General features: G+C 37.3%; 1 protein-coding gene across 3 annotated transcripts in view; it reads right to left on the bottom strand.

Moving 5' to 3' along the window:
* SLC28A3 (solute carrier family 28 member 3) overlaps positions 1–9,259 on the bottom strand; it is a 38,922-nt gene extending 29,663 nt beyond the window's left edge. The window contains exons 1-2 of one of the 3 annotated variants that reach the window (XM_032097549.1): positions 8,816–9,259; positions 1,162–1,263 (exon numbers count right to left, since the gene is read on the bottom strand). In XM_032097549.1, coding sequence (XP_031953440.1) covers positions 1,162–1,263; positions 8,816–8,872 — 159 coding nt within the window. In that variant the 5' untranslated portion in view covers positions 8,873–9,259. The remainder of the gene's footprint in view (positions 1–1,161; positions 1,264–8,815) is intronic. The other 2 variants (XM_032097550.1, XM_032097551.1) reach the window with 2 other exon arrangements.
* Between the last annotated feature and the right edge of the window lie 6,957 nt (positions 9,260–16,216).

The following is a 16,216-nucleotide window of genomic DNA, read 5'->3' as shown; positions in this document are numbered from 1 at the left end:
AGGCAGAATATTTTCAGATGAACCTTTTCAGTGGGAAATTGGTTTCTCTGGCAAAAATCAGGCTTTCATAGATGCCACTGCTTTTCTCCAATTTTCTACTGTTTCAATCAGTTCTGAAAGCCCTTTTTGGATTTTTTGCTTTAACAATTTCCTTTTTGCTGGCTTTTTTGAAGATGAAGGTATAGGCACCATCTACCACCTTTCTCTCCTAAGATCCCAGATCCCAATCTAGCTCCCAGGAGTTCTTATCGGAACAGTCTTAGTGACGCTTTCCATCACTGTATATCTGGAATTAATTCAACTTTGAGAGCAGAGACATCACTTTGGCAGCATGCCTTTGCTGCCTCTGATCATATCCAAGAAAACAACAGAAGGCAGAAATGAGTACCCACTGCATCAAGTATTCCTTATATGCTGCTTTGAGTACTATTACCAAATTTGGCAAGTAGATATGATTACAACAGAACTGAATTTTTAGAGTAGCAAGTTATTTCTGGAGTGGGGATCTGAAAATATTAATACCTGACAATGGTAAAATAACTGTGGATTTTTTAACCTGACTCTCATGTCTTCATAGTGGGATATTCACTATGTGGGGTTAAACAAACATGCAGGCAAAACAAGTCAAAATGAACATGTTGTTTATTACAGTAATCTGTATTGTGTTCTCTTCTTCTCTGGTCAGTTTTACACAGGACCTGTTTCCTCAAGTTTGTGTTTGTCTGAAATTTTCCCTATTTTAGATTTTTATTTCATAATTAAATGTTAATATATTATTAAATATTTAGTAATATGAATTCTCTGTCTGATTGGAAGATTGTATCTCTAAAACCAGGGATTACAGATTCTCTTTTACCACCTTCTTATGACAACGTGTGTCTATGTCAACTCCTCATCCACAGTCTTCCCTCTGATTACCATTTCTGATGCCTCTTTTGTATGAGGCCATTATGACATTAGAAAAGATTTTTCTGAGCCCTACACACCCTGTAATTTTGTTTTTTCCTTAATGTATTTTTGAGAACAAAACTCACTTCCCTGTTTATACATTTTAAATTATATTCAGATTTTGTTAGAACATCTTAGATATATTATTACATTGCTGACATTGAATTTGAGGTTTACTAATTTTCATAAGATTATTTGGAAGAAAAAACGTACCTGATTAGTATGCACTGTTTTCTTATTTTGTGAGTTCTTGATTGTCTGTGAATTGTCTCCAGTGCCTTTCAGATTTGTAACATCCACACCACCGCTGTCATTCTAGGACCAGAAATTATACTGGTTCAAATCAGAAGCTGAAAGCCTTTCTCATGTACAGTAAGAACTGATTTACACTCTGATGCCTGGGCTTCCATGGAAGAAAGTGAATGGGCAACAGGAAATGGCCTCAAGCTGCACCACAGGAGGTTTAGATTAGATATTAGGAAAAATTTCTTCACTGAAAGGGTGGTCAGGCATTGCAACAGGCTGCCCAGGGAAGTGATAGAATCACCATGCCTGAAGTTTTTTCCAAAAACCTATAGATGTGGCACTTTGGGGACACAGTAATTGGTGAACATGGTGGTGCTAGATTAATGGTTGGACTCAATGATCCTAGAGGTCTTTTACTATCTAAATGATTCTACAGTTATTGGTGTTACTTTACTGGAACAGGGAGCCCAAAACTTGGTGTGCAAAGCCTGGCTGTTCAGTTCCTGCACTATAGCCTTGGTCATGCATGGTGCTCATCTAATGTGAATCTGCTGTTTTCTTGACTAAACTCACATATCTCCCATGGTGAATTGTGCTGCTCATTGTCTCAGGACTGGTTCAACAAGTTTATAAAAATCCAGCCCTTCTCCTCACCAAGGGCAAAATGGACCATTGGGGCCTTCCTCAGTTGTTAGTACCTTTGCTCTGGTATTTATGCTCCTTACATGGAGGAAATGTGAACATGTACTTCTATTGCTCTTAAAATAAGACACTTGGGGTACCTTTAAAGAGAGGAGTTAGTTTTACCAGACTGAGGGATGAAGACAGTCATAACCAGCCCCAGTATTTCTATATTTTTTTAAAATAAATTCTGAATCTCTCTTTCCTTGTTCCTTAACGTTTTGAAGGATACATTATCTCTTTTTAATGGTCCTAGAATGTCTGGTTCTTGGTTTTGTAAGAAAGCTGCTTAAACAAAATTTCAGATAACTTATACCTGCAGTCACTGTGAATGCTTTGTATTTCAGTAGTTTCTTATGGCAGCAGTTACAGTATGGTCAATTAATTGGGTTTTATTGCACGAAGTAGCTCATTATTTACATGGTAATAAACCCAGTAAGTTAATATTTACAACGACAACAATCACTTCCACATGAATAATACAAAATAAGCTGAATCATAGTAAATTATGATAAACACAGGAATAAGCAGTACTACTAGATATAAATTGAATTTTGCCTTTTAGCAGAAACATGACCTTAGAAGCAACTAGAACAATGCTCAGTAACATATTTTCCTTAAAGATACTTTGCCTCTAAACTTAACGAAAAATCAGTTTCAGTAAAAGTGTTTCTGTAACTTTGTGTGTCTTGGAGAAGAGAGAGGAGTCACAAGAAGGTGTTTATTCAAGTGCTGTGGCCTTGATATATCAGTTCCCATGCTTCTACGTGAAGAGTTTCTTTTCCTTCCCGTAAGATAGAGATATTTCTTTTTCAAAAGCATTTGTTACTTGTTTGCCTTCTAACTATGCCATCATAAGAGTTTACTGTAGCTGCCCCTGCAATCAGCAACAAATGCAGCTGCTGGATACTCCATACAATTAAAAAAAAAAAAAAATCACAGGAAGCAGTGATTAACTGTACCACTGAGATATATTAAAAATACTACACAGGACAGCATAGTGAAGTCAAAGCTGTATAGTTCTGTAATTCACATACACACACACACACACACTCCTGAGATAGTATCTTTGAAGATTTCTATACTTGGGGCTGAGGAAGAAAAGGTAGGTTTCCTAGGACTTTTGTCAGTAAATGTGTGAAAAACAATAAGCATGCAAGCTGCTGTCTATGAAATACACAAGTAAAGAACAATCTGTGTTGGAAGAAATCTCTAGAAATCACTTTGTCGAATTCACCACTCAAGTGTAACAATTACCTAAGAGTTTCATTTATAGAGTAATTGAATATATGAATGTATGAGTAATGTAACAAATGTAACAAAACCAGTAAGAGCACCATACGATTGCTGGAATTCAGTAGCCGATGGTGCAGAATGGTAGATTTTTGTCCTTCTCTGTGAACATAAAAAGTCCCTATTTCAACTGATCATATCACATTTCTGGAATATTACTGATTCAGTAGAAACTGCTTAATTACTATTGATAACAAGTTTACTTTATGGCACTCATTCAAAGACTGTTGACTAGAACAGTCTTTGAATGAGTGCCATAAAGCTGAGTAATTTTCTTATTTCACAGCTGTTTTTTAAAGTACTGTCTCTTCATCCTCCCCTTTATAGAATTATTTTGTTTGTTTTGTTTGGTGAAAACATTTAATCCTACTGCTTGAAGACAAAAGGCTATTTTTAATTTCTAATAAGAACAGAAATATTCAAGTGATAAATAAAACTGCCTATTCCCTTTTCTTGTTTACTTAGTGTCTGAGTTGCTGAAGGAGCTTCTCAACAAAATGTCAGTCTGTGCATATCACCTGCTGTTGGTGATTGCTATCTAAGCACCCAGCACAGGCAGAAAATGTGTATCCCATTTAAGAAGTATCCTTTTCCAGCTACCTGTAAATGTCTGGAGAACAAAACACTGTAAAAGCAAATGGGAGTTCAAGCCCTAGGAACTACAGTTAGCACAGTCCTGTTATGAGCACAGACCAGTCCAGCAATATGTAAAGTCACTTCTGAAACTTCAATCTCCAGGTGACATGAGAGAGCAGGAAGTTCAGAGAGAAGCTTGGATGGGAAAATTCTCTTTGCTTTAGTTCAGTTCATAGTTAAAGGATTACAGAATAGATTCATCTATTTTGAATGTTTGCAATACGAAAAGTGTTTTGAAATTCTGCTTCTGCTTTCACAAGCTGCTTTGCTTTGACTGACTGGAATTCCACTCTTGTAAAGTATTTGATTAAATAACAAGGGCATAGAGCTGTCTCAGCTGTGTAAGTGAAATGTGCTTACCATGTTTGTTTAGTTCCCCTAGATGAGTTGTTCATTCATCAAGTATTGTTGCACAACTACATTCATGGCCCTTCCCTGACTTTTCCTCCTTGCTTTTGAAGGAGGAGGGATTTTGCAAAGAGCTAGTAACTTCTATTGTGCTTTTAAGAATAGCAGACACTCTGGAGTAGATGGTGTTACACTCATGCTAGTTAGGGATGAAAACAGGCTGGCCATCACTGCATCCAGACTGCTACTTAAACTGTTTATGGTTTAAGGGTGGGTCCTTACATTATACTGGAGATTAGAATCAGGATACTCAAAGAACTCAGTGGAAAACAGAGGCTTCAAAAGCAAATAGTTTAAGTTATAATATCGGATTTTGTTGCATCTTATTAGATTTTTAATTGTATTCACCCAGCAGCCGTGAAGCCATCTAGTTTACAGATCAAAATTGCTTTTCTTTAAATATTCAGAGCAACTGAACACCATTCATCTAAATTTTCCCTCATGTATTATTTTTTTCTAGCCAGTGACATGATTCTGAAGGAGTTTAAATGCATTTTAAATATTGAGGAAGAATCTTTTTAAATTAATGACAACTGCACTCATAAATACCTGCCGAATTATAAAACTCAGTGTACAAGACAGGAAGGATGAATGTTCATTATCCACGTACTAAACTACAGTAAATGAGCTGTAGAAACAACAGATAAGAAACAGGTACTGCCGGATTTAAATTTAGCAGACTAAGTCTTCATGGGCTGTTTTGAAAAGGACTGTAAATAAGACTCCCCACCACTGAGTATATTGTTGTTTTCTTTAAAAATTTAGGTTGTCAGGGTAAGATAGTTCAATAGTATCCTGAAATGAAGAGTTTTTTATTAAAAAAAACCCGAGTATGGCTTTGGAAAGCAAGTTTTGAAAATGTGGAAAAGGACTGCATAATTTCCTGACTGTATTTGGTTAAGCAATGCAGTGCAACACCGCCTCCATTTCCAAGGGTAAACATAACAGTGATGCTCACGAAATATAAATTCTTAATAGCATCTACAGCCTAAATTAACCAACCAGGCAAGAGTATCTAGGCAGCTGTGAAGAATGGCAATAAACAGAAATGGCATTTTTTAGGACATGTTTTAAGCTTGTTCAAATGAAATGGAGTACAAATACTGCATGCATTATGGCAATACCAATGTTCTACCCTTTGGCAGAATTTGAAAGGGGATCCTTCCTCAAGTCAACTTCTTAAGAGCATGGTATGCTCTGCTACAGAAACAGGTACAGGCTGTTTAATGCATCATAACACTAACAATAGGAGGCCAGTAAACAATAATTACTTATTAGCTGTTACTTCCCTTTGCATTGTATTTATTTTATGTTTGCCTCTGTGTTGCTTTCAAATGTAGGGGAGCTTATTTGTCCCACCTACCATTCCTTTTTATGATGCAACTTTTATCATTCCTTATGGAGTAAGTGTGACTTGATGTTTAATGTTATCAGAGATTTGAATCATCAGAACTGATTAGATAAAAATTTTTGCCTCTTAAATGAGGGCTAAATACAAGCGAGGTAAATCCAATCTCAGTTTTAGGGTTATTGTTAGTGATACAGGGTTTATGAGCAGGAAAATCTGTCAGCAAGTGTAGTGATCCTCCAGCCAGCAGTGCCATCAATGAGAAGTTAACTGAACCACCTTGCAGACAAGAGACACAGTTGCGTTTCCACATATTACGTATGACATTATTGTAGCTATAGATACACAATCTATTACTCTGGTACATAGACACTTACCAGGAACAATTTTCTGAATTGAGCATAATGATTTAAGTTCCTTAAATTACATGACATTTTTAAGATAGAAAAAAAATTAACAACCTGAGTGTCTCATTATAAACAGTGCAGCAATCTGTTGATTCTGGTTATGAGGCAGCATCCAAAGCAGGTAACTTTAGCATGTAAGTCTTAACTACCGCACTGGGTTTTATTAAAGTAAATACTTTATTACTGAAGTGTAGGGGCATGCTAGGGAAGACTGGCAATATGGATAAAGCTATGTATCTTCTTAAAACCAGTACAAAAACCTCACTTGTAATACACTCAAATGGCTGTTGGTAATTGAGATGCTCCTAATATCAAAAAGAGAGACAAAGAGAGATACAGCAGAGGGGTACATTTGGGGTTTATAGTCTGTTTTCTTTTGAGACCATTTTGAGCTGTTAATGAGGGGGAAATTTGCTTTTGGGTCTCCCAGGTACTGGCATTATCACAAGGCAATAATGCAGGACTTGCAAGTTCAGTGCTATATTCCAGTGGAAACTGCACTGTGTACTAAACAAGTAGCTGATATTTTGCAGAACCATGCATTTTTAAAAATGCAATTAATGGTATTAATATAACTTCATGCTAGATTGATGCATGTCATATCTGAAAGTTAACATTGGTTAACAGAGGGTGTACTACAGTACCACTGAAAACGGTGATGCAGTGAAATGCTTCTGTGATGAGTGAAAATCTTTTCACAGCGCAGATGGATGTGTTTATATATCGATAGCAAATGAGAAATTGAGAAGAGCTCATAGTTACCTCCCTTTGACCATTAGCAGGACAAGTCAAAAAGCGGGCTACTCTATATTACAACTTATTCATCCTGTTGGAGTCCCTTTGCAACAGAAAACACAATGCTTCTCATTCCTGACTTAATAAAGATCTGATATGCTCCTTCGTCCATCTTGCTAGCCTTGAGCTGCTTTGTATTACATTGAGAGCTGTTTTGCTAACTTAGGCGCTTTATAAAACAAATTACCTAACTCGGATTTACTTGGTCTCTCTCTTACCTTATCCCCTTGTGCACTACTCATTAAATGGTTCAGGTGCATCTGAAGGTACCTATGGATACTTAAAATGGTACGTAAACGGATACATAAAATGGTTGAAATTAAACCTTTTCCGGAACACTTTTGTGATTTAAGTAAGATACTCATTGCTTAGTACTGTAAGACATTGTTATTTTGAAGGAATTTAAGTGTTCACTCTTTGTGCAAGAAAAGCTTAAATACAAGAAAGAGTGGGCAATTATGAGATTGTTTACTTTTCAGTGGCTTTTACTATGAAGTGATTTATTTGCTTATATACAGAAGTTTACCTATTTCCTGCTGCATCTTCTTTTCTCCAGAGAGTGACTTACGTGTTGAAACAGAGAGAGACAGTATCAAAGTAAATAAAAATGATCCAGGTGAGCTAGCTGAGTAAGGCAGAGGATTAACCCAGGTCACTGTACTGTGCTCCACGGACCTCTGAAGAAAAACGTGATTTTCAGCTTAGGCCGTTCAAGAGAGCTCAACACCGAGCTTCTGTAGCTAGGACTCCTCTCCTTTTTGAGTTTGTAAGCACACTTTGGGAGCTGATTAAACTAGCTTAGGCACACATTTTGTGTGAAAACACAGACAGGATGAAACCTTCTCTTATCTCGCTCCCTTGAACTGAGGGAGACTCAAGTTCAAATTGCTTGTCTGTCTGCTCCGAAGCACAGATGCGTTGAAGGCTCTCTGATTACCCAGGAGAATGCCCTAACCACTGCGCTATCATGTTTTAAGAGTTATCTCTCTTGCCAACATTCCGTAAATATTCCCTGATGTCCCTGTCTGTCCCTATAGCGCAATGAATAAATACACAGAGTGGTTGAATGTCGCTGATGTTAGGTAATAGTCCACATGCTTAGCATCTGCAAAGATCCTTCTGTGTTATTTGAATAGTGTCGGCTGAGCTCAGGGGCAGCGTAAGGATCGGAGGCTGCAAAGGAGAGCAAAAGGCTGCTTTGCTAACATAGCTTCAGAGTACTTCAGAGCCACTGTCTCTCCCCAGCCTATTCTACTTTCAGCAAAAACTACAGTGAGCCAGCCAGGCTGCGGGTTCACAAGTTTCTGTTTGTCCCTGATCTAATTCCAGTGAAAGCACAGGGATGCTGGACACTGAAAAAGAATAACTAACTAGTTTTGGGGGTTTGCTTTTTTTTTTTTTTTTTTTTTTTTTTTTTTTGGGTGGTGTTTGTTTGTTTGGGGGGGCTTGTGCTTCCGCTTTTGAAATCTGCGTTTTTTAAGAAGCTGTTAACGTTACTTTATACCCGGAAAACGCAACACCTTCTGGGCTGGCTCCTTACCTTCTCTCTTTGTTCTTCTCGAGAGCATAACAAGACAATTGCAGTTACTTTATGTATGTAAGAATGATTTGCCCCACTATGATTACATTACTATTTTTCTCATATTATTGATGTACGTTGCTTTGATAAGTTATATGTCCACTACATGATGATGACCTTCTCTTCAACAGAACTGTAAATTACCTATCCTCAGGAAAAACCAGCAGCTGATATAGCAGATGTGAGCCAGTTGTGAGATCCATCAGCCTATGAAATATTACCGAGTCAGGACACATTTCGAAGATAGCTGTATACCACTGAGTAGAGCATACTCCTGAATACGCCAGTTGTGCTCAGACTGCTTTTTACAAGAGCCGTGTACTTTGGCAGGGTATCAGCATGTAGAGTGTTGTAAAATACCTGCAGGCACAGCGCAAAAAAAAAGCTTTTTCTTTGTTCTGGGGCTGAATTAAACGTTGTTCAACGTTATTAAGTCCTTTCTCTTCCCCATAAAGCAAAGGAAACCACGCTTACCTGGAAGGCCAAATTGTGCACTCCTGAGTGATCATGGTCAATCTCCGTCAACTCCATCTGCTTAGTGTGGACAAGAGAGGTCTGGGTGGACGTTGGAAGCTACTTGCAGCGCAGGGCAGAATCTGCCAGCACCTGATTAATCCATCCACGGGACCGGTATCACTTGAAGTCAATTAACTGGAGGCCTTCTCAGGTTACTCTTACTCCCACTTAGCTCCACCTTCTCGCTCCGCTGGCACAGCCCCTTTTGGCCAGCATGAAAAACGGCCTTCAGGGCCAAGATTAGAGGATACCTGCAGGCCCAAGAAACATATTTCACCCAGTATATCTCTGGGTGATCCTAAAAGCAAATGTGTATACTTATATGAATTCTGTCCTTCCTCACTTGCATGGGAGAAAACTGTCCACACCCAGATTTTGAGAGGCCACCATGTTTTTTGTCCTTTCTTACAGGTATTCTCAAGTCATTATTTTTGTGATATTATTGTAGCTTTATTTTCATAGTAGTTGGGGACTTCATCTAGCAGGAGAAAAACGAAAATGCGAACACTCAAAACTCTGACATGTACTGGTTAAACCACTTTCAGTTGGCATCCTGTACTTTATGGCACCGAGTCTTTTGGTTATCTGTCCACAGATTACTCACCTTTACCTGAGGAGTTTTTCTAATACTTTTCAGGCTTGCTATTTGCTGTATTGCAAGTAGATGTTCTTAAAACTATCAGTTGAGTCTCTTACCCACGTCTTTTGTTGGCTATGGACTTGGTGTATGCAGCTTGTTCTATATAAGTCCTGAAAATACTAGCACTATTACAGATGCCAACGTCAGATGGGATTTGTGTGAATATAAATTTTGCCATTAAGAACAGCAAAAATGACAACGTTCTGTTTCTTGGAAATACAATAAAGTATATTTATGAATTCATTAGCTGCCTACATTCATAACTTTTTACATGCAGATGGAAAATGTCATGAGTTATGCCTCATCCTGTGAAAAGCAAAAAACTATGCCCTGTTTTACGTATAAAACCAGAATGGATTGGCATGACTGAATATATTATTTGAAATAATGAACGATTACATGAAAAATAAGATGATGCATCTTTCTGAGTAATCTTCCAACTGTTTTACTAATATTATAAATCATACTGTTGCAATATGTGCTTTCTGAATATTTTAACTATTGCTCAAAAAGGAGGACTAGCTGGGTTTTTGTTTTTGCAAGGAGTGTAGGGTTTTTAATGATTTTTAGATTTGCAGTGTTCAGAATATTTTTGGTGACCCAGGTTTTGAAATTAATGTGTTTATTGTTAGTTGTATTTGCCGTGTGAGTAGATAAAATTTTCTGACTAAGTACTTCTCTCTACACAACTCTTTTCAGCAAGAAATAACTACAAATATTTTTAACGAGTTTTTATACAATTGCCTGCTGATTTCTGCATACCTCAGCTGCTTTGCCTTCCTTTCTTCCTTCTCTCCTCCTTCCAATTCTAAACATGGTTTTACTACAAGAAGGCAGAGGAAACAAGGCAGTGAATAATTTTCAAAACCAGTCCATGCAATCTTATAGTCTGTAATCTGCATTTGGATGGTTGGAAGAAAGTTCTACCCTCCTAACAATTACAAGACAAAGTATTTTCTGCTATTGCTTTTCGTCTTCCAGCAACTCAGATAATTTTTAAATCTCTCTTTCTCATTAAAAAATCTCAGAATAACACTAACTCAATAATTTCAGCGTGGTTTCCTCCTTTGAATTATATTTTATGTTAGAAAACTCACAGGCTATTTAAAACACAAATATCCACACATCCAAGAAAAATCTGAACTCACTATGAAAACCATGAAATATGCCATTTCTCTGTGGACAGAGGACCACACATTTAAAGAAAATTAGGTAACTCTCTGATATTTTTTGACATGATCAGTCAGAATTATATTTAATGTTTGATTTACAGAAACCCATTCCTGTTTCTGATTAGTTTAAATACTTGAAGACATGTTATGTGTATGAGGGATATTGCATCCCACCATTTCAACTGATAACAAGCCTGAATGTCTGTTTTCCACTTATGTGATTCCTTTGGCCGCAAGAAAGCATTAAAGACTCACATTCTTAAATTTAAGGATGTTTTTACAACAATAGATTAATTGCTAGGCTGAAACAAATATGTGTTGCCAAAATTCTACTGACTAATAGCAGAGAAAAAAAATTACAATAATCTTAAAATTGTTTCCAAAGAATAGTGTTAAGAAACTTTATGTTCCATCCCACTATTTCTGCATAAACTCTGGAATCTCTTTATCTTATTTAGAGGAAGACCAATCAAAAAGCCTAATTCTCTTAGTGAATTTCGTATATAAATGAGATTTATATTTTTCCTAGTGTGAATAATACATGGAGGAAGTTTATTTTCATTTGAAGGAATAATTTTCCTGGGTGGTCCTCACTTCCATTTTTAATGGTAGAAGTTTATGAATTTATTGAAAGAATGCTGCTTTTTTAGTTAGCAGGCCTGAGAAACTAGGGAAGTAAAGTATTTTAGTGTATTAAAACAACAATCTGGAAAAGCAGAAACTACTTTTCATAGAGAGACTAAGGAAAATTTAATGTTAATGTATTGGGTATTTTTACAATATTATGTATAGCTGGTACAGTGAAGTACTGTTATTTCATCATACGTATGACCAAAAGGTAGAAAATTAATAAAATTTTGTAATTAATATTTTTTTAAAAGTTTTGAATGTAGCAGCTATTTTCTTGAATCCTTTCCTCAAAACATGTTAAAAGTGGGTTTAGTCATTCCCCAGAAATTTTTAAGGAAGCTGAGTGTTATCACACCCTCAGAGTGTTTTTCCTTGTATTCTAATGCAGCCGAAGGAAACAAGAAGTCTTGTTAGTTGGAGGGGCTTTCAGCTGAGCTTTTTGCTTAGAGGTCTGAGTGGCAAAGAAACTGAATGCTATGGCAAGTAAATAAAATATTTTGTTAGCAAATGAAACATTCCCACTGCTAAATAACCCTGCCATGAAATCCTAGTCACAAGGTAAAGCATTCAGAACATCTTTGTGCTTCAAGTAACAGCACAGCAATGCTCAACTTGCTCTGAAATTGTCACACAGACTGGCTAGGCCAGAAAGGTTTTTTTGGGTAGTACAAAAATATACAAATATACAAATATACAGAAATAACAGCACTGCTTAACTGTACACACAGCAGGCAAATACATAGCAGCGTGATTCCTAATAATTTATTGGGTGCCTAGAGAAGATGACCAGGAGTCTGAAGAAACAAGGTATTTAAAAAAACAGTACGGTCATTCTGGGTTTTTTTCATTGTTGAACTGTGAGAAGCAACTTCATAGTTAGAACCTGTAAAGTTCTAAATTTCAAAAATTCAAAACTTTTACATTCTAAAATGATCCTATTCAGTATGTATAATTTTGTTAGCATTACTCCGCTGTGATTCCAAGAACATTTCAGTTAAAATTTTCAAAAGCAATGAGATAGACAAAACTCAATTTTTCATACATGTCCTGAGTAAACTGCACCTCAGAGGAAAGGTGAATGAAAAAAATCATGGTTACCATTGACAAATGGTTGGCAAGTAGAAGATTAGTTGCTTTACATTTTGCTATATGTCCTCACATTTATGTAGCCAGTCCTGCTTATATGTCTTCTGACTTCTCTGAGTGAAAAAGGTGTCTTCCATGTTTGAAAAGACATGGGCTCAAAAGATATTTTTGTCAAGATCTATAACCTCCAAGCTTCAGGTGTTCGCAGTATGGCCTATTCAGTTTTTAGAAACATTTTCATACCAGTGTCAAAGATAAACTATAACCCTTCACCTCATCATGAGAATAAAGGGTTAAGGGAAGAAAGTACTGTCTTGGGCGGAAAAAAACCCACAATTTATGTGTGTAAAATTGTCCCTCAACACACACTTTTCTTGGAAAATGTGGCTTTGGGACTCATTTTTATCAAAGGAGGATTTCCCCTCCAAATTCTCAGGTACTGCTTTCACATTTTTAAAGGAAAAGCAGACCGTGAAAAGCTCTTAAAAAAATAAAAACAGTTTTAAAAAATGCATAACGGTGTCAAGTTGGATGAGACTTGGACACAAATCCCTGGATCTCCACTTTAAAAATCGTTTATGTCTGTACAAAGTGACTGTAAATGAGGTGGCCGAGTGACCAGGTGCTGTCTTCATTTCTCCCCGGTTCTGCTCTGAGTTCAGCTTTGGTTCTTGCTGGTCGCAGACTCTTGCCCAGTTAAGTCTCCAGCTCTTACTGTGACTTGTGCCTCTCCCTCTGTGATCTTTCGAAATCAGTATGAATTTGAGCAGACTTATTCTCTTCCTTGTTTCTCTTGTCTTGTTCACTTCCTCGTTTTTCTGTGACAGTATAAATGAAACATACTCATACTTCCCCGTTGAACTAAAATTGCTCCTTCACGGAAGGGAAACACTGTAAAAGAAGTGCATGATAACAAAAGCAATGAATTAGGGAGCAAAGACTTCTCAGAGGAAGGTCAAGGGCTTTGCGGGCGATTGTGTTTTACTTTGTGGCAAATACCTGTATAAAGCTTAAAAAAAGGAGTCCTGGGCACGTATTCATTTTTACTTTGTAATAATTTTGCCTTTCTGCAAAATTCCTGTTCAGTGGGATGAAATGCTACAGAGAGTTTACAAGACAGCCAATCCCTCCTGTTGCGAAAACCAGACCTCTGAGCTGGAAAGTGAATTACAGGTATCATTACTTGTTGCACTTCCTGCAAAGGCAGGTGTGACCAACCCCGCTGGGAAATTAATTTTTAATTGTGGTATAATGAAGAAATTGTAATTCTTTCTGTAATTCTAGTTGTAGTGTAGCTGCCGCGTGCAAGGACCGTGTATACAGAGGTGTGCCTCTGGGCGTACCTGTAGTGCTTCGCAGGAACTTCCCAGCTTGTTTCTGTACGGATGAGAGAGTGGACTCATTTGTGACAAATCACTTCACTGAATTCCTAGTTTGCTTTGTCTCAAAGCAACTGCTTAGTTGACACTGGATCTCCCCAAGTGCTGGATTCACAGAGGTGCCAAGGCGTTTTGCCGGCAGCCCCCATACGAGGCTGAGACAAGTTGATAGGCGTTACTTGCACATTGAGATGTGTCAATGGATATCCTGGGTGGAGAAACTGAATAATCCTGGCAGCTCCTCCGGGCAAGGCAGCTCCTACCCGGTGAAAAAAGTTGACCGAAAGGTGCATAGATAAGAAAATTTGAATAACGACTAGAAACTGATCCTGCATATGTAGGAATAGCAAGGTAGAATAGTCTTTTGTCCACTGCCAAGATAATTAGAATATGCTTTGTAGGTACTTAAAATTAGCCCGTAGCAGTTTATCATGCCCTTATTAGGGTAGTTATCCTGCTTATGGGACTAGAATCTAGCAGGATCACTAGGGTTGTAAAAATTTATTTCAATTACAATTCAGGAGTCTGATGTGATCCAGTGAAAATGCCATTGCAACGCTTGCAGTGGTGAGTCCTGCACCATCTGCATAGTGACTGACAGCCATGTTTGAGAGATTTGGGTCTCCACGAAAGCATTACCTTATCAGTGCAAAAGATCACAGGAAATTATTTTTGTAACTAGCACTCTGTGGGTGAATATTTGTACAGGTCAGAGTATTGTTTCAAAACCAAAAATTCTGGTATAAACCAACATAAATTTTTACTACTTGTTTAAAAGTGAGGTGAGAACCTATCGAGTTGGTGGTTTGTTTTTTTTTTAGTGCTTGTTGTGTATTTGTTTGTTGTTGTTACAATCCAAACAATGATAGTTACCTACTTCTTGAGGTTTTTTTTTACATAAGTAAATGCAGATATCCTGCCTGTGCAGTATAAACTCGAGTATAGTACCGATTTTCAAGCTCTAGAAGTACAAATTAACATTTTCCTTATAATAAAGAATTTCAAAATAACTAAAAAGAGGACAGACAGATCAGAAATCTGAGAAACCTGAGCAAAAGTTCTGAAAGTCTGTCTGTCTACAAGGAAAAACTATACTTGTAGCACAAAACTTACTCTTCTCTGTGATTATTGCTTTCTTTAAAATGTTCTAAATAAGTTCTAAAACTTAATAGGGTTTCTGGAGCTTGTAACTGCAAGAGGATGTTGATAAGCAGTAGCTTAAACTAGTCAGTGGGAATCCTTGCTGTCTGGGTAATGAAGAGAAAGTCCCAAGAAATTCTGTACTTACATTCTTTACATTTAATGATAAATCACTTATTATTACTGAGATCCAAGGTAATTAGAAACTGTAAATATACAGTGCTCAGTGTGGTTCCCTGTGGAGACACTCATTACACAGACAACAAACATTCACTGCTGTAATGATGGCAACCAGCAGTTTATAGAGCTGGAACCATCGCAGTGAGGTTGAACATTTTTACACAGAACTGTAACCTGCAGTCCAAGTTACTTAGATCTGAAAAGCAGCAGAGGTTTAACCTTGAAGTCTCTGCAAGACTGTCTTAACTGCCAGCAAATGGTCCTGTCTTTCCTTTTTTTGAAACCATCACCTGGTCACACCGGCAGTTCAGCAAACCCTAATTTACGGCACCTCCAGCGTCAGGGGCTCCTTAAGAACACAAAAGTCGTAGGAGGTAGAGGATTGGGGTGCATGCTACTCTGAGTACCTTTAATTTAGTGTACTAGTACTAGAAGTACTTTTCACCTAGGACAGATAACAAGGTCTATTCAATGACATGAAGTACTATACTAACACAAGCTCCAAGCTCTTTTTGGTAAAATTTCTACCCATTAACTTTTACTTTTTGTTTGTGTGTCTGTTTGTTTTGATTGAGTTTTGTTTTGGTTTTTTGCTTGTGTGGTGCTGCTATTTCCTCTGAAAGAATGGCAAATACGCTACTCATACACTTCCACTAAACAATGCTACCTTAATTATATACATAAATTTTGGTGGAATGGATGACTTGGAAGCAAGGCAAGCACACACTGAGGTTTTGAATTAATATGCCACAGGCCTATAGCAAGAACAAATCTTCAGAAATGAGACCAGTATGGAGGATAAAATCTTGAAGACAAATGAGGTTGAATTCTAAGTTACTGTGCTAAATCTCTCCCTCATGGTGATTCCCTAGGTGTACTAGAGATGATACAGCATCTCTCTGCTTGATGCAATGGGAACACCCAGCATGATTCTATTAAAGGTCATTTCTCGAGTGCTGAATGCAATTTGAAAGAAACAGAAGCATGAAAACCTTTTACAAGAAAGAATCCTACCCTTTGAATATCAGGAAGATGGTTCATTGGAATACTTAAATATGATTAAGCACCCTTTTATATTTTTTGTATTTGTGTATTTTGCATTTATTGACCAGATGCAGAAGTTGAAGTAAAA

This window comes from Corvus moneduloides, chromosome Z (genome assembly GCF_009650955.1).
Source record: "Corvus moneduloides isolate bCorMon1 chromosome Z, bCorMon1.pri, whole genome shotgun sequence".
Lineage (NCBI taxonomy): Eukaryota > Metazoa > Chordata > Aves > Passeriformes > Corvidae > Corvus > Corvus moneduloides.
The sequence above is the reverse complement of the archived record's forward strand: the minus strand, read 5'-3'. Positions and strand labels throughout refer to the sequence as shown.